Source organism: Erithacus rubecula (assembly GCF_903797595.1).
Source record: "Erithacus rubecula genome assembly, chromosome: 1".
Lineage (NCBI taxonomy): Eukaryota > Metazoa > Chordata > Aves > Passeriformes > Muscicapidae > Erithacus > Erithacus rubecula.
The window spans coordinates 74,328,490-74,354,055 of NC_136658.1; the positions used below are offsets into that span (position 1 = coordinate 74,328,490).

The 25,566-nt window shown below is 35.6% G+C and overlaps 1 protein-coding gene across 4 annotated transcripts in view; it reads right to left on the reverse strand.

The window, feature by feature from the left end:
- The window catches only part of PDS5B (PDS5 cohesin associated factor B), a 96,809-nt gene that overhangs the window by 14,961 nt on the left and 56,282 nt on the right, over positions 1-25,566 (reverse strand). For all 4 annotated transcript variants that reach the window (XM_079322384.1, XM_079322382.1, XM_079322383.1 and 1 more), the window contains exons 15-29: positions 24,520-24,568; positions 22,925-23,064; positions 22,734-22,849; positions 21,667-21,772; positions 19,864-20,024; positions 19,068-19,191; positions 18,145-18,303; positions 17,305-17,373; positions 15,152-15,288; positions 10,738-10,861; positions 5,052-5,256; positions 2,258-2,372; positions 1,779-1,911; positions 845-964; positions 427-489 (exon numbers count right to left, since the gene is read on the reverse strand). In XM_079322384.1, the coding sequence (XP_079178510.1) occupies positions 427-489; positions 845-964; positions 1,779-1,911; positions 2,258-2,372; positions 5,052-5,256; positions 10,738-10,861; positions 15,152-15,288; positions 17,305-17,373; positions 18,145-18,303; positions 19,068-19,191; positions 19,864-20,024; positions 21,667-21,772; positions 22,734-22,849; positions 22,925-23,064; positions 24,520-24,568 (1,821 nt within the window). The remainder of the gene's footprint in view (positions 1-426; positions 490-844; positions 965-1,778; positions 1,912-2,257; positions 2,373-5,051; positions 5,257-10,737; positions 10,862-15,151; positions 15,289-17,304; positions 17,374-18,144; positions 18,304-19,067; positions 19,192-19,863; positions 20,025-21,666; positions 21,773-22,733; positions 22,850-22,924; positions 23,065-24,519; positions 24,569-25,566) is intronic.

Here is a 25,566-nt window from a genome sequence, read left to right on the forward strand (position 1 = left end):
AAAATGGTATTCAGCTTTGCCAAAGATTAATTATGTGATTTTCAAAATAATTTCTGTTATAGTTTTCCACAGCTGCCACTTTGTATGTATGCAACATTGCAGTCTTCTGCAGTCTAAAATGGCTAACCATTTTGTAAACTTGACAAATATGGGTTGCATTGGGGTGTTTTCAGACTCTGTCCTTCTAAAGACAACAGGCTTTGACTATTGTTGCCACCACCCAGCATAAACAGCAATTTTCCCTTTGCCTGTATCTTTCCCTATACGTAGAAACAATCTGTTCTCTTAGTGTTTCATTATTTACATGCTATTTTTCTTTACAAAACAACAACAGCAAAAAACCCACAAAGAAAACACACTCCAAAACCAGAGACAAACTAGAACAACAAGCAGCACAGCACCAACTCCAATTCCCCCCACACCTACCTTTCCAGGGGTGAAAAAAGACTTCATTTCCGGAGGAAGATAATTTTTGGTGTTACTGAAATTCTGTAAAAAAAGGGGGTGGAGGCAATTACAGAAATAATCAGTGAAATAGATATAGATATAGACATAGCTATAGATATATTCTGGAGATTGCACTGGAAGATTTCATTTACAACATTTATGCTTTTAAATTCTTAAACTAGAACAGTAATATGGGAGTAGGGGGTAAGAGAAATTGGTGTGTGCACATATATATATAATATATTTACGAAGACATATAAATACATACATTTTCAACTTCAATATAAGAAAGAGAAGTCTGAAGTTGCAAGAAATATTTAAGAAAAACAATCCTGAATTACAACTAGCAAATATTTAAACAGACTTATCTCAAGTAAAATTAAATGCCAAAGTATACCTTGTCAGGTTGAGTAAAATATCTGGCTGGAAGTACAGGGTCTTTAGGGGATTCCAAACTGTATGTTGTACTCTTTGACATAATGATATTCATTGCTACATCACAGACTGTATATAGTTTCTGTAAATAATAAAATTTAAATACAAATAACACTTAGGAAGTTAATTGAAAACCTTGACAGAAGACAGTTTATATCTTGTGCCCCAGATGACGAGAAAGCACAGTTTAAAAGCAATCACCTTAAACATTTAACACTAGCCTGCATCTTAAACAGTGTCTCTCAGGATACTGAAATACACACTTACAAAGCAAAAGCATTGTAAGTCTAATAGTTGAAGACAGATGATTTCATGGTCTTTCTACATTTAAGAGTACTGCTTGCCTTAGTTTCTAAGTCAATCAAATGAACGCACACATTCCCACCCACCCACTACCCAAAACACATCTCTATGGGAAAAACAGAAAAGGGACAAATCTGGACATGATGTGATGATAAAAACCACAAAAAAGAAGGTTTGATGCATGCACTACACAATACACACCAGAGATTTCTAATGTATTTTTCTTCCTCTATTAAGTATACTCTTGCACTTTAGAAATGAAATACTAAAAAGCACTTTAATAGATTATTTAAACAGTAAATTTTATAGTTTGTATCTATTTGAAGTTAGTGCTTAGTTATGTTACTGAGACAGAAACAGAAGGACTGAAAACTATTACGACTCCATTGCAAATGTGCAAGAATTACCGAAGCACAGGAAAATAACTGCCATCTAAACTACAACAAATCTAATAATTACAGTAAATAAAATATCTTTTCATACATACAATTCTATTGAAAGACATTTTGAAGTTGGTATATAAACAAAAAGCAATTCTTTTCCATTAGCAGGCCAGAATTAAATGCAATTTCTAATCAAAAAGCATCACCTACTTCATTCATTTTTTGATCGTCAGGTCCTTGAGCGTCCTTAGTCTGTTTGATATTTTCTACCATTTTCCTAATAAATGCATGACTGTTGTTTTCATTTTTAGCCATTAATATTTCCAGTATGAACCACAGGCACCTAAAGGAGAAATGCAGTACCCCACGTGAAACAAAGTACAAAACAAATTCCTCGAAAAAGCACATTTGAGAACATGATTTAGTCCAGCTTTTACTAGCACTATGAATTGGAACCAGGCTAACTCTGAGATAACAGTTCTTTTAGAAAAATGAAGTGAAGATGAGTAGAAGGTGAAGGGTTCCTCTATAAAATATCACAGAGTGCTTAAAAAGCACCTATACTACTTCTCTCAATATTTTACAGAAGTAACTGGCATCATTATGCATACTGGACTGTGTTCCACAGTACCACAATGAATTAGAAATTCACTTAAAGTCAGAAATAATACTATTAAAAATGGTCTTACTCTTTAATGTCCTTGAGCTGTTCAATATCCTGGACTTTGACATAATCTGGGTCATGAGCTAGAAGATGGATAGTATAAGGAACAACGTACTCTGGTAGAAGTGACAACAGTTTCTCTGAAAAGCAGAAGAAAGATGCATCAAAAAACTATATAAGTGTGCTTTTCTACCAAAGAGGAGAGGGCAAACTTTGAGATCAGTATCCATTAAGGTATAAACACACATGGGCCCATCATTTCTCTGTGATATTCCATTTCATGGTTGATGTACACTTTTCATGCATGCAGGAATTAAGATTTTCAGTCAAGCACTGCCCTGCATTTTAGACAGCAGCTGCTCACATTACTAAGCAAAAAAACAAAGATGTGGCAGGGAAGGAAGAAAACATAATTACAACTTCAGAACACTAGCAAAATTGGCTTGCCTTAGACATGCCCCAGACAAACCAACCCACTATTATTTGCACTAATTAGAACCTCAATAGAATGCTCATCAAGAGCTCATAAACTCAGTTTTTCAGTAACTTCCTGTCTTGGACAATTTCTCATATAACTATAACAATTCCAACTGGGTCTGGAAAATAAAATGAACTAGTTCCAGACAAAACAGGAAAAGAACAAATATTGATACATACTATATTTAACCCCTGTCATGACAAAAAACAGTAGGAAAAATATAGAAAAAAAAATAGAGCTTTTATCTCTACTGAAAGACGACACTACCTGAAAGGTGGCTTTCCTATCAGCACATAAACCTACAATGTGCCAAAACCCTTTACAAGAGTGCTTTATGAGCTTTGAAGAAAAAACTTGTTAAAAAACAAATTAATTTTGCAATTTTTTTGCTTAGTGACTTTCAAGTAAAAGTCCATCATGAGAATATAATTCCCATGCAAGACATGTCTCTATCCAGATGAAACTAGTAACAATCAAAGTAAGTCTCTTCTTGAGAGGCTTCCACTCTGAATAGCATTTAGAGAATTTAAGAGGGCTGAGAATAATTCCTGCCAGCCTATAAAAGGCCGGTGTGGAAAAAAAGAGGTGTTTTACTGTCTGGTACCAGTCCTTAAAAAGTCTTCCTCAGGCAGGTAAGCAGAAATTTACCATATTTTCAACAAAAACTGAAATCCACCCAAAACATTCAACAGATATCCTCCTCACCCGTATGAAGTTTTGGAGACAAAGTGCATCACAAAGTCACACATTTATAGATTCAGACAAGTAGCTGGTAAAATGAAAGATGCAGATTTCCAAAGGAGGTACTACCATCATTACCACCCTGAGTTACTGCTCTGTCAGTAGAGACAGTGGCAGAGTGAGAGGCACATTTAAATAGCGCGCTATTTCCAGAACTGAGCTTCTGCTGAACTGCTGCATACAAATATTTTAGGATATAAACAGTTCAAGACATTTTATTTGCTGAAAGCTCAGACTGGTAAATCTGAATGACATGAAGTTAACATTGTAATCCTAAAAAAATACTGCAATCTATATTTTATCCAGGCTCCCCATGCATTATAGCATATGTCAAATCAAAGGCATCACTCAATTATTTCAGCAAGAAAAGAATTTATCAGGTGCTCTTTGAGGTCCTGCTGGATAAAGAAAATGACATACACCTAGGCTCCTCTGACTTTCTTCCACAGATTTTTGATTGTAACTTCCCAGCATCTATTTTAAACATATGAAAATGCTTATACTTTCCGTCTAATAACTAAAAGGAGTTTTTGACTTTCAAGAGGGATAGTCTTTAAATGACTTAGAGGTGTTTGTTCAATTTATTTTTTTTTACATGTTATTGAGTGGGAGAAAAGAACCACTTTTTTCTTTAATTAACGACACATAAAAGGACTTGTCTGCAGACTTATTCTCTGATCAGAGTTTAAGGGGACTGAGAAAGACTGCTAGTATAAGTGATATAGCCAGTATAAAGTGATTCACAAACACAGAAGAAAGTCAGTTATCTGGCAGCATCTCTGAGATCAGATGGATCAAACAGGTCTGGTTTAGGCTAAAAAGATAAAAAAATCTCCTTCATTTCACAAAGGCCAAACCATCAGTAATCTTTCAAAGAAATAAAACTTTCAAAACCTCTTATCTAAAAATGCTCTTCACAAAGCTCTACTTTTTACTATGACCCTGTACCAGCACTGTAATACTGTATGTGTGTAGCTTTAAGTCAAAAGTACTGATTTAATAAAAGAAAAATAGCTGACATGAGTCCATAATAACTTCCAAAGCATTCCCACGATCAGACCGTTGGCACTGAGAAGAAAAAAATGTATAAACTCATCCTGAAATGCTGACAAATATATTATAGCCCTTTGCAGGAATAACAGAAGATGCTACTCAATACAGCAGTGCAAGGACAGTCTATTTAGTACAGCATTTATGTAAAAAGGTTACTTATTAGTAATTGTTGAAGTAAAATTAATCATTGTCACTTCACTGAGAACATTATTAACATTAATAAGTTCAAACAGTACACATAATTGCCTTGGAAAATTACTTCACTTCCAATATATTTAGGCATAAGCATTTGCACAGTTTTCAACAAAACTGAAAGACCTCAGCAGTGCCTGTTAAAAAAATAAAAAAACAAACCAAACAAACAAAAGAAAATCTGGACAAAAGAAAACCAGAAAACATGAAAAATTTCAGTTTTCATTAGTTACCTCCAAACCAAATTTACAGTGGTTCTGTGTATAAAAACAGACAACTACCAATGTTTTCAGTCTACTCACATTCCTATTAGAACTACAGAACTTGTAGCAAAAAGTGAATTCTATTCTCTTACCACTAACTGCTGCATGTTGCTTCAGATATTCCCTTCTGACATTTATGTTCTTCACAAGGCACTGCCTAGCATGAGCTCTTCTCTCTTTCACAGGATCTTTTGCACACAGTGCACAAATAGCCATATATTCTAGTGGCAGCCGTAGTCTAGAAAGGCCTTTGTGAAGTTTCTGAGCAAATATTTGTCTCACTTGGTAACATTCATCCTATTAAAAAAATAGAAACAAAAAAGGCAAAACCGAAAAAGACAACAGTAAACTTTTCTTAAAGCAATATAAAGTGTAAAATAAAGCATGGAAGCTCAGGTAAATATGCTAAAAATCAATCAGACCTTGAAGCACTGAAACAAAGGAATTGCAAGAATTTTTTAAAATGCCAGTTCAGAGCAATTTAATTGAATTAATTATCTGAAGCTTCCTTTAAGCTCAGAAGAAGAGCTAAAGTTCAAAAATGGTACAGGAAGATATCACACTCTGAAGCCAAGGTCTAATTTAGCACAGTACTAAGGCATGGAGTTACTGAAATTGTTTACAGGTGGGTCACTTACTTTGTAAAGCCAAACTCAAAATTCTGCTGAAAATATTTTAGCCACCAATAACCACCACCAGTGTTGATTTTACTGCTACAATTTCACACATTTTCATCAAGACATTAACATTAAAAACTGAATAAAATTCAACAGAATTACCATATAAGGTGAAACACTGAAGAGAGTACCAAGCATTTCCATTATACTGTGCACTACAACTGACCATGGAAGAGAATTATCTGTGTCTAACAACTGCCAAAAACCACAAAGTAAAACAATATTAAGGCAGTAATTGTAGTTCTACAGTTTATTAAGCAATGTGTTCCCAGAAAAGGCATGAAGTTTAATTTTTTTTGTATGAAAATAACCTACACATACCATTCAATACATGACAAACCATTTACTAACACAGAACAAGGAAACAAACACATGTAGAAAAGACTTTGAAGAAAATATGCAGAAAAGCATAAGGTAAACAAGGTCACCAAAATAGTTTGGGACATTTAACCTGCCAAAAAAACGGTCAAGAGGAAAGATTTCTCTTTGAATATGAAGAAAAAAATATGAACAGAGGTAAGCATCTATTTTAGTCAAATGACAGTTGCAAAGACAGAAAGGATTGAAGAGGGTTTCCAGTTATCAGCAAACTGGAAGTACAGAGCCAAAACCTAGCCACTGGAAACACTGGGTCTGCTAAATTTGCAAATGGCATCAAGAGAGATCATCCATTAGATAAAACAGTAGTCCCTCTGTCCCCATGAGAAATGAAATTGAGAAGAATTTTTTTTCCATCAAGCCCCATTTTCTCCTTTTAGTGCTCCAAGCAATACTCCCCCTCTGTGGACTGAAATCCTGAAACACCTGCTGTAGCCAGAGCTGAGGTGACTCAAGCCCACAAACCCAAACCGTGAGATGTGCTCAACATCTCTTGTCTCCTCATAGCAAATCCACCCCCACAGGAGGCTAAGATAGAGCCCTCTTTTCACCAAGTCTAAAGCCTTTAGGAGACTCAGAAGAGACTGATGCCTAGATGGTGTTTCAGCAGGGAAACATCTTGTCTCAGAGGACAGGGAGGTACAGTTGGTTGTTACAGATGGTATTGTGTGGTCAATTGGAATGATTGTAATTTCTTTATCTTTTAATATTGGGAATAACCTTAAATTCGACTCAGTTACACTAGTTCACGAGGAAGATGGGGGACAAAATCAAAGTATGCTATTTTTAACAGCATACACAAACCCCATAAACTAATCCAATTTACATATCTACATCTCTGAATTTAATGCCAATTCATCAGAAGTTCACCATTTAAAAGCATCAAAAAAATACATATTTGCAAAACATCATGTACCACTCAGACACGGCTCTGATTCATAAAATACAACATCTTGAGTTAACAAAGGAAACTAATAAGGCTCTGGGATTTTTTTAAACAAATGAAACTTATGCAATCTACAAGATTTATTCTAAATACAATTAAATTGCATTTTCAATAGCAAAGCTTGTCAGATCTTAAAGCTTGTTAAACACTGAAGTACTATCATCAATTACTTTTCAATCTCTTTCAATATGAAGCTCTGCTGACATCAATATTTATTCTGGAGATCAAAGAAGTCAACTGCTGGTAAGCTTATAAGATAAGTTACATATGTGTTTAGCCTATTTTAAAATTATTAAAACTATATGCATTTCATCATCATAAAGCCCCTGTTCACCAATGCCACTTTTATTCAACAGTTAGTGACAAAATTTTATTATGTGTAATGATTGGAGTGCAGAACACACTATAAAACAGCAGCATCAGAGGAAAAAAAAAAGTGCCAGCAGAGAACCACAGTAAAATCTGTGTAATCATCACAGGCCATAAAAGTAAGATTACTGCTTTTTTCATCTATTCTCTGATTTGCCCACTTAAAGGATCTTTGCTGTGAATTAAATAACACAAAACTAGATTCGGCCTTGATGTCACCTGATTTGTGGCTAGACTTGAAAGTGTAAAGAATAAATAAACTTTTAAAGAAATCAGTATCTACCATCAAGAAATGGATTCTAATACTAACCCCTAAGCATATATGTATGCATATGTGCACATGATAAAAAGCTAAAACAAAACAAAACACAGTACCATTTTTAAGTGAAAAAATCATGAAAGCCATTACAGCTGCTCTGCATCTGAGCAGCTCCACTGACAGTGAGAAAAGAAATTGGAGAAGGCCTCAAAAACATCTGGAAAAGTTATTTTTAAGTATTCAAAATCCATTATGATCATCAGTGAAAACGAAAAGCAGAATTCCTGACCTGACAGAGCTTACAATCTAAATTCTAGAAAACAACTTAGAAAGTCACAAAAGGCAAAGAAATACCAATAAATGAAGAGGGAAATGTGACAAATGATACTACAAAGGAACAGATTATCCTTTAAGTGATGACAAAGCATATGGATATCCACAGGGAGGGCATTACAGACACCCAACACATCCTCACAAAGGACAAATAATGCCTGACTGGTCTAAGCTATTCCAGTGAAGTGAATGTGCAAATGGATAAGGGATGAGCAATTGATGCTGCCTACCTGGATTTGTGTAAGGGCTTTGACACAGGTATACACAGCATTGTTGTCCCTAAATTGGAGTGATCTGGGTTTCAGAGATGGACTACTCAACTGATAAGAAACTGGCTGGATGGCCATGTTAAGGGATTGCAGTAAAAAAAAAACAACAACAACAAAAAAAAAAAAAACAACAAAAAACAAAAAACAAAACAAAACAAAAAAACCAAAAATCAATGTCCAAATGGAGATCAGTAACAACTGGTGCACATGGGAATACTGGGACCAGCATTGTTCATCTGTGATAATTACACAGATTGGAGGGTTGAGAGCATCCCTCAGCAAGCCTGTGGGTAACACCAAGCCAAGTGGTGCAGTTGATACACTGGAGGAAGGGCTGCCATCCAGAGGAACATTGGCAGGCTTGAGGACTGGGCCCAGGGGAACATCAGGAGGTTGAAGAGTCCCAAGTGCAACGTTTTGCACCTGGCTCCAGGCAATCCTCTGTATCCCTACAGACTGAGGGATGAAGGGATTGAGAGCAGCCCTGCAGAGAAGAACTGGGGTCACTTCTGGATGAAAAAACTGGACATGAACTTGCAGCCCAGAGAGCCAGCCATGTTCTAGGCTGCATCAGAAGGAGAATGGCCAGTGGGGTCAGAGAGGGAATTCTTGACATCTAATCTGCTCTCATGGGACCCCCACGTAGAGTGCTGTGTCCAGCTCTGGAGCAACATTTTAAACTGAAAGAGGTGAGATTGGACATATGGATGAGATTTTTTACTGTGAGAGTGGCAGGACACTGGAACAGGTTGCCCAGAGAACCTGTGGACACTCCATCATTGGAGATGTTCAGGGCCAGGTTGGACAGGACTTTGAGCAACCTGCTCTAGTGGAACAAGTCCCTGACCACAGCAGGGAAGTTTAATGAGGTGATCTTTATGGGTTCCCTCCAGTCCAAAGTATGCTATAATGCTACAGTAAAATGTGATACCAACTGGTTCATAAATTTTGAGAATCCCATCATGTTCTAATTTGAATCTTATCTCACAAAATTCCCTTTAGAAAATTCAGGGAAATTAGACACAAAAAAAGGTAACAACACAGCTGTTAGAATATCCACTAACAGTTAAGACTGTTATAGCTGAAAAATAAGTGATAGAAGTGAGAGATAGTGGAGGACATCCTAACATACTGAAAAGAGTATCAAAACAATGATGCAAAATTCTGACAGGAACTACAAGGTTAACATTTGCAATAAAGAAAGATTTGGCACAGGAGGGAAATGACTGAAGAAATTAACAGATTTTGATCCACTGGGTTCATAAGAAAACAGAACATACAAACATTACATGGACAAGGCTAGTTTGGCATGACAAGATCCAGCTTGAGTATCCCTCCTGGAGTAGAGACAGATTACATTGAGAGCCTATTTTTCTCTTGACTAATTTTATTTTTAACCATAAAAATCTTTATAACTCATTTTGAGACAAGACTAACATTTCTATTCAGTTTTGGAATAGGAAAGCTGAAAAGTATCAGATTTTGCTTTAGGTGTAAAGACCTTTATTATTACCACTGAATTACAGCTGTAGTTTTGCTAGATTTCATCTGCTTAAATAGTTTAAAGCTTTATTCCACTTGTCTTGTTTTTTATAGCATTTGGGAACTGAGTAAGGACTCCTTTTCATAGGAACACAGAAGCTTAAAATCCACATAAACATAGTTAAAACAAGACTAATAGGGATTGTCTTGCTCTGATACAGGATTTTTCTAGACTAACTGTAACCAACTCCAAGCAACTTTAGAAACTAAAAAAAGATACCTTATGAAATATCCACCCAAGAGCCATTTTCAAAGATTAAATGCCAATTAAAGTCTTCTGATATTTAAAATGGGTCACAGCTTTTAAAGCTTTAGCTGGACACAGTAAGTAAGGTCTAAGATGGCATATCATTATTACTGCAGATATCTTCTTGTTAGGATTCCCTCCAGAGGATTTCTTGACTTCTGGAAAGCCAGAATACCAGCAGCTACACAAATAACACCAACACAAGTCCCTTCATGGCCATCTTACTCTTGGGGTATAAATCAATTTCTGCATGATTTGCTAAGGCAGATTTAGAGAGTTATTTGCTTACTATGGGCTCACAGGCAGAAGTTAAGGAGCAAAATTCCAGCATCTGCCAAGGATTATCTCCCTATTTCTTCTAATATTTGAAGGATGCTTATTATTTTTGCAGACCTCTGCATTCCAAATACATTCTACCTAAGTACTGAGAAACCAAGGCCACCGTTTTCACCACAGTTCAACATACTTCAGATCATCTCATTTTAACTTCTAGTAATGTTACCATGCAGCTGGGATATTACTTGAATACATACTGCATTTCTTAGTTTAGCAGTATTCTGACATTTGACTACTCAAAGTTAGTATTTCCCCCAATGGACAGCCCAGTACTAGTTTTCAGGATTATGTAACAGAGAAATAATTTCATGCCAAGGCTGAATATCTTGATTAAAACCAGACTCCCAGAAATACACATAACATACAGAATGAACAACTATATACTCATACATCAGCTGATAACCCACAACAAATTTCCTTACATTTATGGCTAATGCACACAGCTGGTATTGTTCTAAGGTGATGATTTCATGGTAACAAGGTTCTTGTGCCAACTTCACAATAGCATTTCCTGCAGCCAGCCTCAAGCGAGACATATCAGGTTTACTGAAAAACAAGCACATGGATTGTGAAGGTTAATTAATAAAAAAATTATGTAATTATTTGACTTAATTAAATCCAGTTAGTTTACATCACTGAAAAACAAGTCCTTAAAAGGAAAGAAGTTCCTGTGAACTTAGCCACTCCCATACCAACATAAGCAATTCAAACAAAAAGTAATTTTCATGGGACCAAATTTTACAGCCTATTCCTACTTATCCTTACCTGGTCCCAACCTGGTAATAAAAAATTTTCCATCGAACTTCCTAAAAGTTCCACATAGGTGTGAAACAGTTCTAGCTGTGCATTGAGCCAGGACAGTCCATACTGCCCCAAGAGACTACATCTACCAGTAGGATACTTCTGTTCAGCTTGCCAGTTCTCCTTCAGCAGGGGAGTCCTGCCAAAGAAACAGCCGGCCCATTTCTAGTCCTCAAAGTTGCCAAACTTTTCCAGCTCAAAATCCATTCTTCAGGCCAAAATAAATTAAGATTAATTATACACTGTAATACATGACTAAGTGAATTTTATTCCAAGACAATAGCAAAATGTCTTTTGAACACAACCACTGAAAATGTTATATCAGATGTGTGGCAAATTTTCTACAGCACAGATCTATGATATTCTAGACTCCAAAAGGTTTTTAAAATTTTTTCTCTTGGTGAGCATTAGTTTAAGAAAAAATACAGACAGTATTTCATTAAAATCTCAATTCCACTTCATATCTTATAAAATTAAAAATACGTGGACAGTTTAGAAACTGTTTATTGATAAAACTTGATATTAAAAAAATTACAAGACTGATGAATTTAACCTACACATGCTGACATCTCAAAGAAATCAGTTGTTGATTTAAAAGCACTTCAAAAAAGTCATCAATCCTACTACTTCAGAGTGTGAAGGATGAACAACAGAAGGCATTTGTTGTCCAAGTGGGACCTTGCCTTCACCTGACACTCCAGGCTGAACCTACTCCAGGCTTTGAAGTAAAAAAAAAAAAAAAAAATTCCCTTACACAGTCACTGAAAGGTAGAGTTATGCAGATTTCAAGAGGCAGAAGCAGATGAGGGCATAACATCAAGATTACAATATGACTGATGGCCTCAGCAGCATCTAAGGCTCCTGAGCTCTGCCACTTTCACTTAATTCAATTACCTTTAGCAAATTATTAAACACTGTTTAAAACACAAGTGCAAGCCATGAACACTAAAACTGACTCACACAGAATGACCTCGTATCAAGTACAGTCTAAAAGGTTATATTCCGTACTGAACAGACAATTTTACTCTTTTCAAAGCCTACTCCAAGTCAGAAGGAACAGTATCAAGTTTGCACAGAATGGACACAGTAAGCATAGTCAGAAAGAAGATATCCTTATTGCACTCAATGGGTGAAGAACAAAGGTCAGGAAGTGTCAGCAAGTTCCATGCAGAAATAACAGGCCTGAAACATCATCTTGTCTGCTTCAGGTTTTGAGAGTAATTGTTAATGTAGGCAGTATAGCTCACAATGGATTGGCCCTTCTACCAGTTTGAAGGTTTCCTGAAAAGCATCAATGAAAATCACAAAATAATTATTACATGTCCCATCAACAGGGCTCTTGCCTCATTCTGCAGTGGGTGCATATTTTCCCTAGTCTTCCTTTTGTCACTTACTTACAGAAGCTCTTCTGGTAGCCTTTGCCACTTCTCACTAGATTTTATCCCACTTGGGATTTGGTTTCCTAACTGTATCTCAGATGGTGTTCTCTGTACTCCTGCCAGATTAACCATCTCTGCTTCCTCCTTCTGTACAACTCATACAACCATAGAACAGCTGGGGCCAGACAGGACTGTTAAAGCTCATCTAGTCCAACCCCCTGCAATGAGCAGGTACTTGGAGGTGTGTCCAGCCTGACTCTGAATGTTTCCAGGGATGGGGCAGATATCCTCCCTGGGCATCCTGTTTCAGTGTTTCATCATTCTCACCATAATTTTTTTTTTTCCTTCTATCTACAGGCTCCATTTAAATACTGACAGGTCACAATAAGGTCTCCCCAGACCCTTTTCTTCTCCATGCTGAACAACTCCAACTCATTGAGCCTTTCCTCACAAAATGTTCCAACCATCTGATGACTTTTGTGATCCTTCTCCGAACACACTCCTCCTGGTCCATGTGTTTCCTGTGCTGAGAACCCCAGAGCTGGATGCAGTGCTTTGCACAGGGTCTCACCAGAGTGAGCTGAAGAGGCAGAATCAAATTCCTCCACCTCTAGCCACGCTTCCTTTGATGCAGGACACAGCTGGTTTCTGGGATGTATGCACACATTGTTGGCTCATGTTCACCCTTCCATCCACTAGTGTCCCCAAGTAGTACACTCTACAGGGCTGCTCTCAATCCCTCTTTTTGTGTTCGAATTTTGCCAGGAGAATTTTGCTCATCCCAGGTATGGTTTGCTGAAGTATCCACCTGACTTTCTGCTGTGACGACTCTTGAGCACTGAGGAGTGATTTTCCAATACCAGGTAACCAGCTTTCCCGGGTCCCCTCTTCCCTCCAGGCCTTATCCAATGGGACCCTACAAGCAAATTCTTGTAGAGACCCAAGACTGTTCTCCTGAAGTCCAGTCCAATCTTGCCTTCTGACCTCCTTCTTGCACTCAGGATTTTGAGCTCCAGCATCTTAGGGTCCTTATAGCCAAGGCTGCCTTCAATCTTCACATTCCCAGTAAGCCTCTCCTAGAAGGCATGTATGAGGTCCTGCAGAGAGCCTCTCTTCATTAAGTCCTCTACCAGTTGTGCCAAAAGTGTCATTGATGCTGCCCTGTATTGTTATGCACTGCTGTGTTGGTCTTCCAGCAGATATTGGAGAGGCTGAATTTCTCCACTAGGGCCAAAGACAGCTTCATGCATACATGAAGCTGTTTGCAGCTGTTTAAAGGCCTCATCCATTTCCTCTTCCTGGTCAGGAGTCCCTAGGCAGACACTCACCACAATGTTACCCAGAGCAGTCTGCTCTTCAATCCTAACCCATAAGGTCTCTGTTGGCTCAACATCCATCCCCAGGCAGAGCACAAGCTCAGGGGTTGAAGGGTTACCTCCACTGCAACATCACATGTCACTGCAGCATTCTCCCTACCCGGAAAGGACAGTGAGCCCTAGCCCTCCATTACCTTAATTTTAAAATGAAGAACTGATCATATCATTATATAAAGTTTCTACTATTACTTTCGAGTAGAAAAGGAGTGGGAAAACTAAATTTCTGAAACAAGCACAGTAAGGAATCATCATTCCAAGCATGAGAACACACAGAGAACTAATGAAAACATACTAGAGAACTAATCTATTTACCAACTACTGCATAACACAACTATGTGCTCCAAGTAGTCCTGCTGAAAAGCTAAATTACTTCCACTCATCTCCCTGGCAACTGCTACCAATGGTCACATTACAGAATTTAAAACTACGAAACAATTATTTACAATGAACTTTAGGACAGACTACACAGTTGCTACAAAGATAATATACTAGATAGTTCTCAGGTTTGCAATTTAGCACACACAATATGGATTCTATATGCATAACTACTGTATAACATGAACTCTAGCTGAAAATCAGAACCTTTTTAAACATACTGACACAATCTATCCATGCCCTTAATGGCTTTTGTAGACATCAATTTTCAATGTTCGGTAAGCAATAGTAATTAACAATTTGTCACGTTTCCTACCACAGAGGATTAAGAAGATATCCAGAAAAACAAGTTGTCTAACAGTCACCTAAAAGGTAAATTATTTATTGAGACTTAATCCTGTTTACACATTTACTCCTTGTTTTCAGTTCTAGAGACCTCAAAGGATTAGCCTGCTTCCAAGCAGAAGTGTCTTGCGTATTAAGTATTTCCACCTGGTTTATATGACACATTATTATTCTTTATTAGAAAGCCCACTCATTGCCATTTGGCATACACAGCAATTGGCACACCAGGAACAGCAAGCTGCATAAAAAATTAAAACAAATTTTCAGTGGGAAGGAAAAAGTTGCACAGTTTATTCCTGAAATATGAGTAATGGCCTATGGAAGAGATAAATAAAAGCAAGAATATAAAACCTAAAATTCAGCTGTGTGTACAGTGTTACAAAACCTGAGACACAGCAAGTTTATGTAGGAATCAGTCAAGCTTACCATCATATCTTATGAAATAAGATGTCTAAATTGTATAAAGCAGTCTAACAGAATAGTTTGCACACTATTTCAAATAAAACTCTGTCCCCCACTCCATCATCACAGACATGAAAAGATTACCATCTGTTATATACCTTATTTTCCCCTGCTCTGTTAAATCTCCATCACTGTGTAATATTGTTGTTAGCAATCTCAGAGTAGATGTTCCTGACTTGCTGTGATTGTTCTTCATTCCTAGCAACCACCGAACCATCATCTTTATAGCCTGAATCTGAAAAAAAGAAAATAGATACCAAAAAGTCAAATCATATCAAAAGCCTCATTTTAAAAATAATCTTTATCTTATTTTTATCACGTGGTATTTTTTCCCAGATGCTTTTTGCTGGTACAAACATAAGTCTGTCAGGACTGTAAAATATCATTTAAATACTGAAAGATAACTAGACATACTCTCACTAGAACAGCAGCTTTACACTGAAAAGTCCCAAGCATGTATTACAGCAAATAAAAACTTTACATTTTTACATGTTAAAGTTTGAGCTGCTTCTTCTATAAGGAATCACATATTTTGTTCTTTGAAAACATTTTCTTAATTGACCTTACATTGTGAAATAGGCTGAACAGTTTATACTTGCTAAGAAAATGTTACTGGATCAAAAAGAACACATTTATATATTGCTGCAATTCACAGAATATTCTGAGTTGGAAGAGACCCACAAGGATCAACAAGTCCAGTGAATCAACCATACCGAGATTGAACTAGGCTGGACAAAACTAAAAGTTACTTTTCAGCAGTCCTTCCCACTTTCACACTCCAACTTGCTAATTTTAAAATTCCCATTAGATATATAATAACATTACAAAAGGAAAAAGAAGCTTGTAAAACAAGAATGAAGAAAAGTACACAATCACAGAGAAATAATTTATAAACTAATGGCATGGTCTACATGCATACATTAAGTATGTAGTAATAAATACTAATTAATAGTAGCAGTAATGAATGCTAATTAAATTTGCAAATCAATTTTCACAGTAACCTGTTTTCACCTGTAAATAAATGCTTCTTATAGTTTTCAGGCTTGGCTTCAAATTCCAATTGCCTTAAGAATTTCTGGGAGCTAATTACCTTCCAAAGAGCCAAATGTATGACAAGTATTATCATTATAAAAGTACATTTTAGAGAGTTATTACGGCTCCACAAATAGTTTAAAATAATTAAGAAAAACAATTAATATTTACTACTTCAAGTTACATGCATAATCACTGAAGTGAAATCATGTCTATTTAATCATGTCTAGCACTTCATTAGATTAAAACAAAGGTGCATTCTTCTAACAATTTTTGGAGTGTATGTGTAACTATGGAATCACACAAATATGAAAAATATCCTTTGTGTAGTCAAACTACTAAAAGCAACAAATCAACTCCAAAAAAACCCAAGACTTTCCAAACTGCAAACCAAAGTACTTGCTAACCAAGCAGAAAAACAAGGCTGCTCAGAATAGCTTAACAATTTTGAGAGAAGGCAAAGAATTTTTTAAAATAAGAGCAACTTCACTCAAAAGACATTAGAAACTAAACAACTGATATAACATAGAACATACTACAAAAGACAAGTATCCCATTCTGAAAGATGCGAAACCAAAATTTATCCCTGTTCTGAAGAGCATTTAAAAACCAAACACAGATAAAGAATGTATTTTCCACATCATGAGTCTATTCCTAATTCACTGAAAAATTGACTGACAGTATCTCTTACAGAGCATAGAAAACGGAATACACTTACTTCAAAATAAGAAAAAGCTTGAGATGGCATTTTAAAGTAAAGTACCAAAACAAACCCCCTACCATTTTAAAGTGATTTTTTCCTTAAATCCAGGTTTTTCTCTAATATACATTGCACACATAAAAAAATAAGCAATGTAACAGATTTATTCACTTGAGGAAACTGACAAATCCAAATCCCATTTTTCTTCTTCTGAAACAACACTGCAAGTTTCTTGGAATGTCATAAATATTCAAGAGAAAAGGAAAGACTTTCAACAAAATTTCTGTACTATTTAACTCCTACGTTGAAGGGGAAAAAATAATTTTACTGTAAGTAATCCAGCTATCATCACAGTTAAGTGTCAGAAAACAAAACTAAACGTACAAAGAGCTTATATACAAACTTAATGAAATGCATACATAAACTTATGCATAAATAATTATAATATATGTTCTTAAGAGAAAATCCTTATAAAGTATAATAAACATAATAGATAGGAAAAGAGTATGTGCTACTTACTTTAACAAGGGTTTCAGGAGACACTTCTTCATCTGGGACCCAAAGTTTTGTTGTCTTTTTTCCTGGAAGCTAAACCAAATGTTACATTTGTTACATTACTGTTACTCTTCAGTGAAACTTGTAACCTCCTCTTTCCTGTTTGCTTCTAGAAACAATACAGCAGCACTGTACTGGTCAGCTTTATGCTTTCCATATCCTAAAGAAGTAACCACTACAGAAGTGTCATATCTCACTATCCAAGTATCAGCAAATTTAAGTTCAGTAAAGGGATTGTTTGTTGTTACCTCAAAACTATTCCTTTAGAGTGTAATAGCCATTGCTTTGAAAAAAAACTTCCAGCTTTTCCATATCCAGTAGATTGGAATCATTTTACTGTTTTAGACAGTGTATCTTTCCCTAAGCAATTTCTAACAATGCATGAGTTCATTTTTTTTATTTCATAATCACCTTATAATTAATATAAAATGGTTCAAAAAACTAAAATTCAGTCTTCATTTTAAATAGCATATTTTAATTTCAAATGTAATATACTTCCTAAAAATCACAACTCGCTCAAGATAAGAAACAGAGTGAACTCATAACAATTTTCCCCTTTTTAACCAAAGCCAAGTCACAAGTGATGAAATGCTGTGCTATGCAGCTCATAACTTTTGTAAGATTCCCAAATTACTAGAACTCTCCTGTACTGCAGGTTTTCAATGGAGTCAAACTTTTGAAGAAATCGAAATACAACTGTATACAAAAAGCAGAACCAGTATGCCAAATATTTTCCCAAGCACTTTCTGAGCATGACACCACATGAAAAGCATACTCTTAATGCAAGGTTTTAAAAATACTCACCCTATCGTTCATTAGCAAATCTTTAACAATAAAAGTAGCAACCAAAGATTTCAAAGGGGCAGCAAATTGGTCAGGTGCAAGCATGGCTATATGGCCAATAGTAACCAACGGTGTAATGAGGTGCTCAAAATTGCTTGGATCCAGACTTTTATGCAGTGGCTAAAAAAAAAAGGGAACAAATGTAGGTATTACTGATATAATCTGTGTCTTACTATCTCAACTTTGTACCAAGTTGTCCATGTCTACTTCAGAAAAACAATTTTAAAAGAACTATTGATTATTTCATTTTAAAGATACATTCACCAACCCATCAAGTCTTCCTCAAGTCAGAGGAAACGTCAAGATGACAGACAAAATATTTATCACCTCTGCACAATTCAAAAAGTGACAGCTCAAGCATGACCATTTAGTAGACAAAGGATTAAAAAGCCTATTTTCTTGTAGGAGAATTAGATCTTGAGATAGCAAATCCTGTAATGGACTGTGATTCAGCCTGCAAGATAAGAGGCTGATGACCGCTAATTAAAAAGTATATTTGCAGTTAAAACTATAAAATTTATTTAGTCTGTACCACAATTCAGTTTTCCATAATTTCTGAAACCATTTAAATACTTTTGACCATTTTCAACCAGACTAAGGAGTAGTATATGGTTCTTCTTTCCATAAATAGTTCATAGTTCTAATACATAGTCCAGCACTTGATTTTGCTCTATCAGCTCTTAAAATATGTAAATCTAAAACATGATGAACCATGAGATACAGGAATACCCTCTACTACCATTCTTCAGGCCAAAATCATGTAAGAACAAAAGGAAAGGGGAAAAACATATTTCCAAAATTTGCTACAACTTGCAACTACATCCCTTAGTTTACATGTGCAATATAAAAAAATCTGTAAAAGTAAGTTAAATGTCTAATGTTACCTCAAATATCTGTGCAAACTGTGTTTCTTTGCTGGAAAATATTGCATGGATACAGTGAATAGCATACTTGGCTTGACGAGGAGGTCCCTTTTTAGCTTTATGATGTAACACTGGAAGCAAAGCACTAAATATTTGTGCAACAAAACAAACAAACAAACAGACCAAGAGATAAGTAGTTTCACAAACTGAAAATTTTTCAAAACATCAAACTAGCAGAGAAGTACAGATATATATATAAAAAAAACCACAACACTTCTGCAAAAGCTCTAATTGCTTTTGCTTGGATAATTTAATTTTAAAAAAAAAGTTATTTATAAAACCTGCAAGAAAAAAACCCAATATTTTTGTTGATAGGATATCATGAGGCAAAATAGACATTTATATCTGCACAGAAACAAAATGTTCTTTTGAAAATATTTTTGCCTACCATATCACCATTAAATTTCAAGAAATGCTTTTACACTGTGTATATTTTATGTATATATATATATACACATACATACATATATGTGTATATGTAACCTAGGAAAGAATAAGTAATTCTGAAGGGCAACAATACAAATTATAGTGGTATTAGTGACATACCAGCTGTCACTATTTTGGGTATATTCATTTCACTTCCATTCTTTAAAAAGCACTACATTTTAAAAATCTTTGAAAATTGGAAGTAATACTTTCTTCCAAAAGAATGCAGGATAATCACATTTTCATCTACAGGAGATGAAAAAAACAGAGTGAGCACTTCCAAAATCCTATATAGTAAAGATGACTGCTCAGATTAAGATATAAAACTTACGATCGTATGTGAGGAAAGTCTTCTTCAATTTTACTTCCTGTATTTTTGAAAATTTGTAATGCAGCTTCTGCCACTTTTTCATCATCCATTTTCAAGCAAGCAAGGAGAGATTCAAAAGTTTCAGCTGAATGAAATGAGATAGGGTGCGTAAACGAAAGTACCTGCCAAAATATGATGAAAGCCATGTTAACATTTTTTAAAGGCCCACTTATATTAGGACACTTCATCAAGAGTTATTTTCCACTGCCATACTGGAACATTTATAATACTCTCCCTGTTTTTGACCCATGATGCACATTTCTCTTCTTTATTTTTTTTAGTAGCTACTAAAGTTCTCTGTCTTTATATATGACCTCATTAGAATTAATTTATTTCCCCAGTCTCAGTTTCTTGTTATTCTGACTTATTTATACTTCTCAGTGGCTACATCTACATTAGCAAGTACTGGGTTACAGCAGGAGCAGGTTTTAAGAGAAACACAACTGATGCTAAGGAAGCAATATTCAAGCTCCAGGAGTTTTACTTCAGAGTATTTTTAGACTGACTAAATCCACTTGAGCCACTGCAACACAACATGTACTTCTGAAGCTCATCTCAATTTTGTTCCTCTGAAAGGAGCCCAGCTTGTGTGCCTCCAGACTTCATGTTTGTTTCCTCAGGGGAAGATCTGAAGTGAAATTCCTATCTTTAAAATAGCAACATAGACACATTCAATAGGGTATCTAGTCCCTCAAGCTTTCCACAGCAACTTAGCAGATTCTGTACCTCTCCTTCAGATTCTTGGACTTGATTGTTTTCAAGTATGACAGTCTTCCCATGTTAAAAAAAATAGAATAAACAAACCCTCAATTGATCCTCCTCAAAATTTGGTCTTCTCTTAATTTTTAGGTGGCTGTTGATTATTAAACTCATTCTACATAATATTCTGACCCATAGCAGAGAAACAATCCTCAAAATCTAGAAACTTCTTCATATGTAGTTTTCTATTTTAACCAAGTTACCTTTCTTCCCCCTCCTTTACATGGCATTCTCAATGCTGGACTCCTATATTTGTCCTCTCTGTATTATTCTCATGATATATAGACCTCTTTGTTTAGGGCAGTCTTACTCCTCTTCCTTAAAAATGTGAATGCCAATTCATACAAATACATAAATACTGATTTGGAAGCCTTCATTCAAGCATATAGTCCTTCACAATATGATTCATTCTTTCTTACTTAGATGCATTCTTGTGCTACTAGGTATCTTGCACTTTTATCTAAATGTCCACATCTGGATAAAGAGCCACACCCTTTCAGATGAATCTACTCAGTCCTTAGTCAATCTAGAAGTTTCTGAAAACCTCAGTATGGGAGTCCTTCAGATTTCTAGGCCTCTGAAGTCAACTCTCAGCTGGACAACTTGATGGTCTTTCCTAGGTTAGCTGAATCTGAAAATTACTCATACCTGAAAGAGGTAAGACCCCAGTTTTCGTGGAGCACAGAGGAACCACAGTGTTGTATTGATATACAATACCACAGTATATATTTACAAATCTCTGAATTCATGCTCTAATAAAACTCTACTGCTGCTGTCTCACACGCAACTACTTTCAGCTTCCAGAAAAGCTTCTAAATCATTTTAAAAATAACCTTACTTATATGTCAAATAAGATGAGCATAAAGCACAAAAAACCAAACCAGGTTCTTCCAGGTAGGCATCACATGCTTTTGACTAAAAGTAGTAAGTGCTAATTAAAAATTTATTTTAATGAAAGTGTTTGCAAAGTTTCCCATGCACACTGACCACCAGGACTACACTTGCCTTAAGCAATTCAAGACCTGCTCTGATTGCCTGGTCAGTAGGTACACCCTCATCTTCATCATCAGCTGTTCCATCTATAGATTTGTTCACTTGCTTGATAAGGGCACTGAAGAGGAAAACAAAACAAGGCTGTGTAGTTACTGCAATTCCACCAGGTATGATTATATCTTAAACTTTTGAAAACTTATTAAAGTACCTTACTTAAAACATAAGCTTATTATAAAACAAGTATGTCAACTACATACATAATTTGTCATCTACTATCCAAATCAAAGGTTATGAAGTCTTACATTCTAAATTATTTATCCATCATGATTTTAAGAAATTACTCTGGAAGGATGACCAAAATAAGAAAACAATTTGAGCATAACAAGCAACAAACTCAGTAAGAATTACACTAAGGTTACAACTCACTACAGATTCTTAATAACTGATGGAAAATAACTGTTTACAGTACTTAGTCTCTAACCAAGAGGGAAAAAAACACCCAAACATTTAACAGTTCTGCTAAGGGCTGATGACAAATTTACAATACCTATCTCCTGCATATTTCTTCTTGACAATAAGGCTAATTTCAAATACTGCTGTTAGTGAAATAAACATTTCAGCAATTACTTTCCCCTACCCCCACCATAACTTCATTGGCTTATTCTTCTTTGAAGTCTTGCTGCCTCATCATCATAATCTTTACTTCCTCAGTTACATTACTATTTATGCCACTGTGAGCTAATATTCTGGGCTGAAAGTTTCAACTGAAAAGTCAGGACATATATTTATTTTAAAATAAGTCAGCTGGTTACAAACCATATTTTGTCTATCAGCAACACATCCACTTTTAATGACAGGTCATCCCAGATAAGCTGAATGACAAAGCCATTGTTTTTGTGATTACATTCTGAACAAGGACACAAAAATCTCTATACAAGGTGAAACAGAAGAAAACATTGCAGGTCACCAAGCCTTAAGCCACACCCACCCAGCCTATTACTATTTGTGCTTAAAGGCAAAGTAAGAAACCCCAATTACAAACCCTGTGGTTATGGCTGACAACACACACAAAAAAGTACCTGATGGATTCAGTATCAATGTGCACAGGAGCAATTCTCTCAAGAAGAAACTTTATCATTTCCAGGAAAGGATTTGTTGGTTGCTTTGGATTGCCCAACTTCTTTGTTATTTCCCTCTGAAATGTAAGTTGCAATTAAATTTCTAATCAATTCTGTTCCAAAAGTATTCACACTTTGCAAGCAATTCTTACCACACATCCTTCAGCCTGTTTGCAAGAACATGTTGGGCTAACAAGCATTTCTAGCTGACTTCTTATTTTTTCATCATCTTCTAGAACTTGTGTGAACTTTTTCATGAAATCTTGAGCTTTCCCTGGATCAGGAAGGTTTCCTTTAAATAACCAAAATAAATCACTATTTATGTACTGTAAATTGCACAAATTTAGAACATCATACAAACCACACAAAACCCAAACCAAACAGAAAGAAGAACCACAAAAAATCCCAGACCACAGAACTACTCAAAATGTGCAGATGTATCTACCAGGCCAAAATTTCTACAAATTTCCTTGGGCTATTTGCTTTCCACACCTTTCACACTCATTTTCCAGCAGGTCTAGTTGGTCAAGCTAGTAATATTACTAACAGCTGAAGCTGACCTCAGACTGCAAAGCCTAAACTCTACAACAAAATATACTCTGTATACAGAACACCCAATACCACAAGTGTGAAAAACGAGAAGGGTATTTTTGCTAAATACCCCTTAAATAAACATATGCTTTACAATAGCTTAAAACATTCAAAACCAAAAAAAAGATGCATTTAAAATGCATTAAGTAAACATAAGCTTTACAACAGCTTAAAACGTCTCCCCTAAAAAAAAAAAAAAAGCATTTAAAATACATTTCTTAAACTACATCCTCATTTTATATTTACATTTTATATTACAGAAAGGCAATTTATTGGAAAGGATAAGTCTACTATTTAAGATGCTTCATATTTTTGGTCCAGCCAGTGCTAAGCAAAGCTGGTACAGAATGTGGTGCAGCACTACAGGATGGTTAGTTCGAAACAAGCTCTATTACAAATTTGTTTTGCTGTATCAATTTTTTTAAAAATACAATCCAGAACTAAAAGTATAAGAAAAAATAGAAACTGATTAAAAAAGGATCGAGATCATGGCCAACAAAGCAGCAGGGTACATTTTTTTCCTCTGCATTTTTTGCAAAAATATGCATAGTCTTATGTAGTAACTTTTTTTGCCAGAACAGATGGCATTTTTTAAAATAAAAGGTGTATTTGAAAACAAATTTTCAGAGTTGCAAAGCAAGTTTTTCTTCATACTAGTTTTAATGCTATTGACATGGTGGACCCAGGGAACAAAAAGTGTTGCTTGTTACTGGGTATTTCTTTGTTAATAGTTCAGTTCACACAGGAGTTATTCAGTTTTCCAAGTGCTTTCCTTGCTGCTGAGCAAGGAGTTACTTACTAAGTTAGTACATAGCTTAGTAGTTTAGTTAGCATCCATGAATACACACTTTATAATAAATGCTAAAACATACATGAACACCCTAGATCATCTAGACCTTGAACTAGTCCACAATGCAGACAAAATGCTATGTGATAGGCTTCATGACTCATGACTTCTTACAGCAAGAAAGTAATTCTGCTTAGAGTTGCCTTCATTCTTAAAATCATATTGCTGCATCCCATTTATCATTATTTGCTTTAAATTTTATCTGCTGCAAAATGTCTTTTTTTAAATTATCCCAAATGATTTTTAAAGCAAGAAAGCAATATAGTTCTACTTAATTTTTAGACACTGTAAATACTTTCACTGACTTACTTGTTATAACCATCACTTTTGAGAATATAGCTTTACTGCTGGCATCTGTCTGCAAGTCACAAAAGAAAAATGGATTAAGTAAAAATTTCACATTATTTATTTCCATTTGAATATAGAGTGAGGAAGATTACAGACTGCATTAACAACAAGTCAGCATCCATTCTGCTAACACATAAGTGTGTTAGGAATCAAAAACCACCACTGCAAATTCAATGTAGACACAGGAAGTAAAAGGCAGATCATCCTTACAGCATCACTTAGATAAAATACTTTTATTACTTTTCAATGTACCATATAACTTATGAACACCTTGAATGGGCTATTTCTGCAATGTGTAGTCTCAGAAGAATGCCATCATTTTCAGGGCTCTTAGCTGTCACAGCTGAACTCCCATGTTCAGACAAAAAAGTGATAAAAGACAGAAATCAGATATCATTTACAGGATTCAAGTAATGCTGTCAGCAGATACAGACATCTCATATTCAAACCTCTTGTGACTCAAGAGAAAACCAGAAACTGTGGAGTCTCTTTAATCCTGATTGTTCTGGTCTCCTCATACTAGCTAAGTCTTCAAGTACTGGCTAAAGCTCCCATCAAAGATTGAGTCAACTACTAATAATTCAGCCAAACATCAAATAATCTGAGGCAGAAGTATTAACTTGCAGTAGTATAAATCTATGGAATTATGACAGATGAAAGAAATTTAATAAACATTTCCCTTTAGAAAATCTGCTGTGGCACTTGATCTATATAATCATGCATTCATCTGCAGCAAATGATTATACTCCAATAGTATAATCATAGACACAATAGACACAAAACAGCATTCACCCTTTTTTCTACATATGAATAGGGAAGGTTATGGATTTTATTTTGCTGTACACCACTGCTGAAGGAGAAAACAAGAGGAGCTGTGATTTATGCTTTCACTCTTCAGAAAAGTAACTTGTCTTAAAGGCAAGTTTGATGTCCCTTCTGTCTTAAGTCAGTTGAAATTATGACCAACAGCAATAAAAAGTTCCTTAACACATTTTCAGCCTCCTCAAT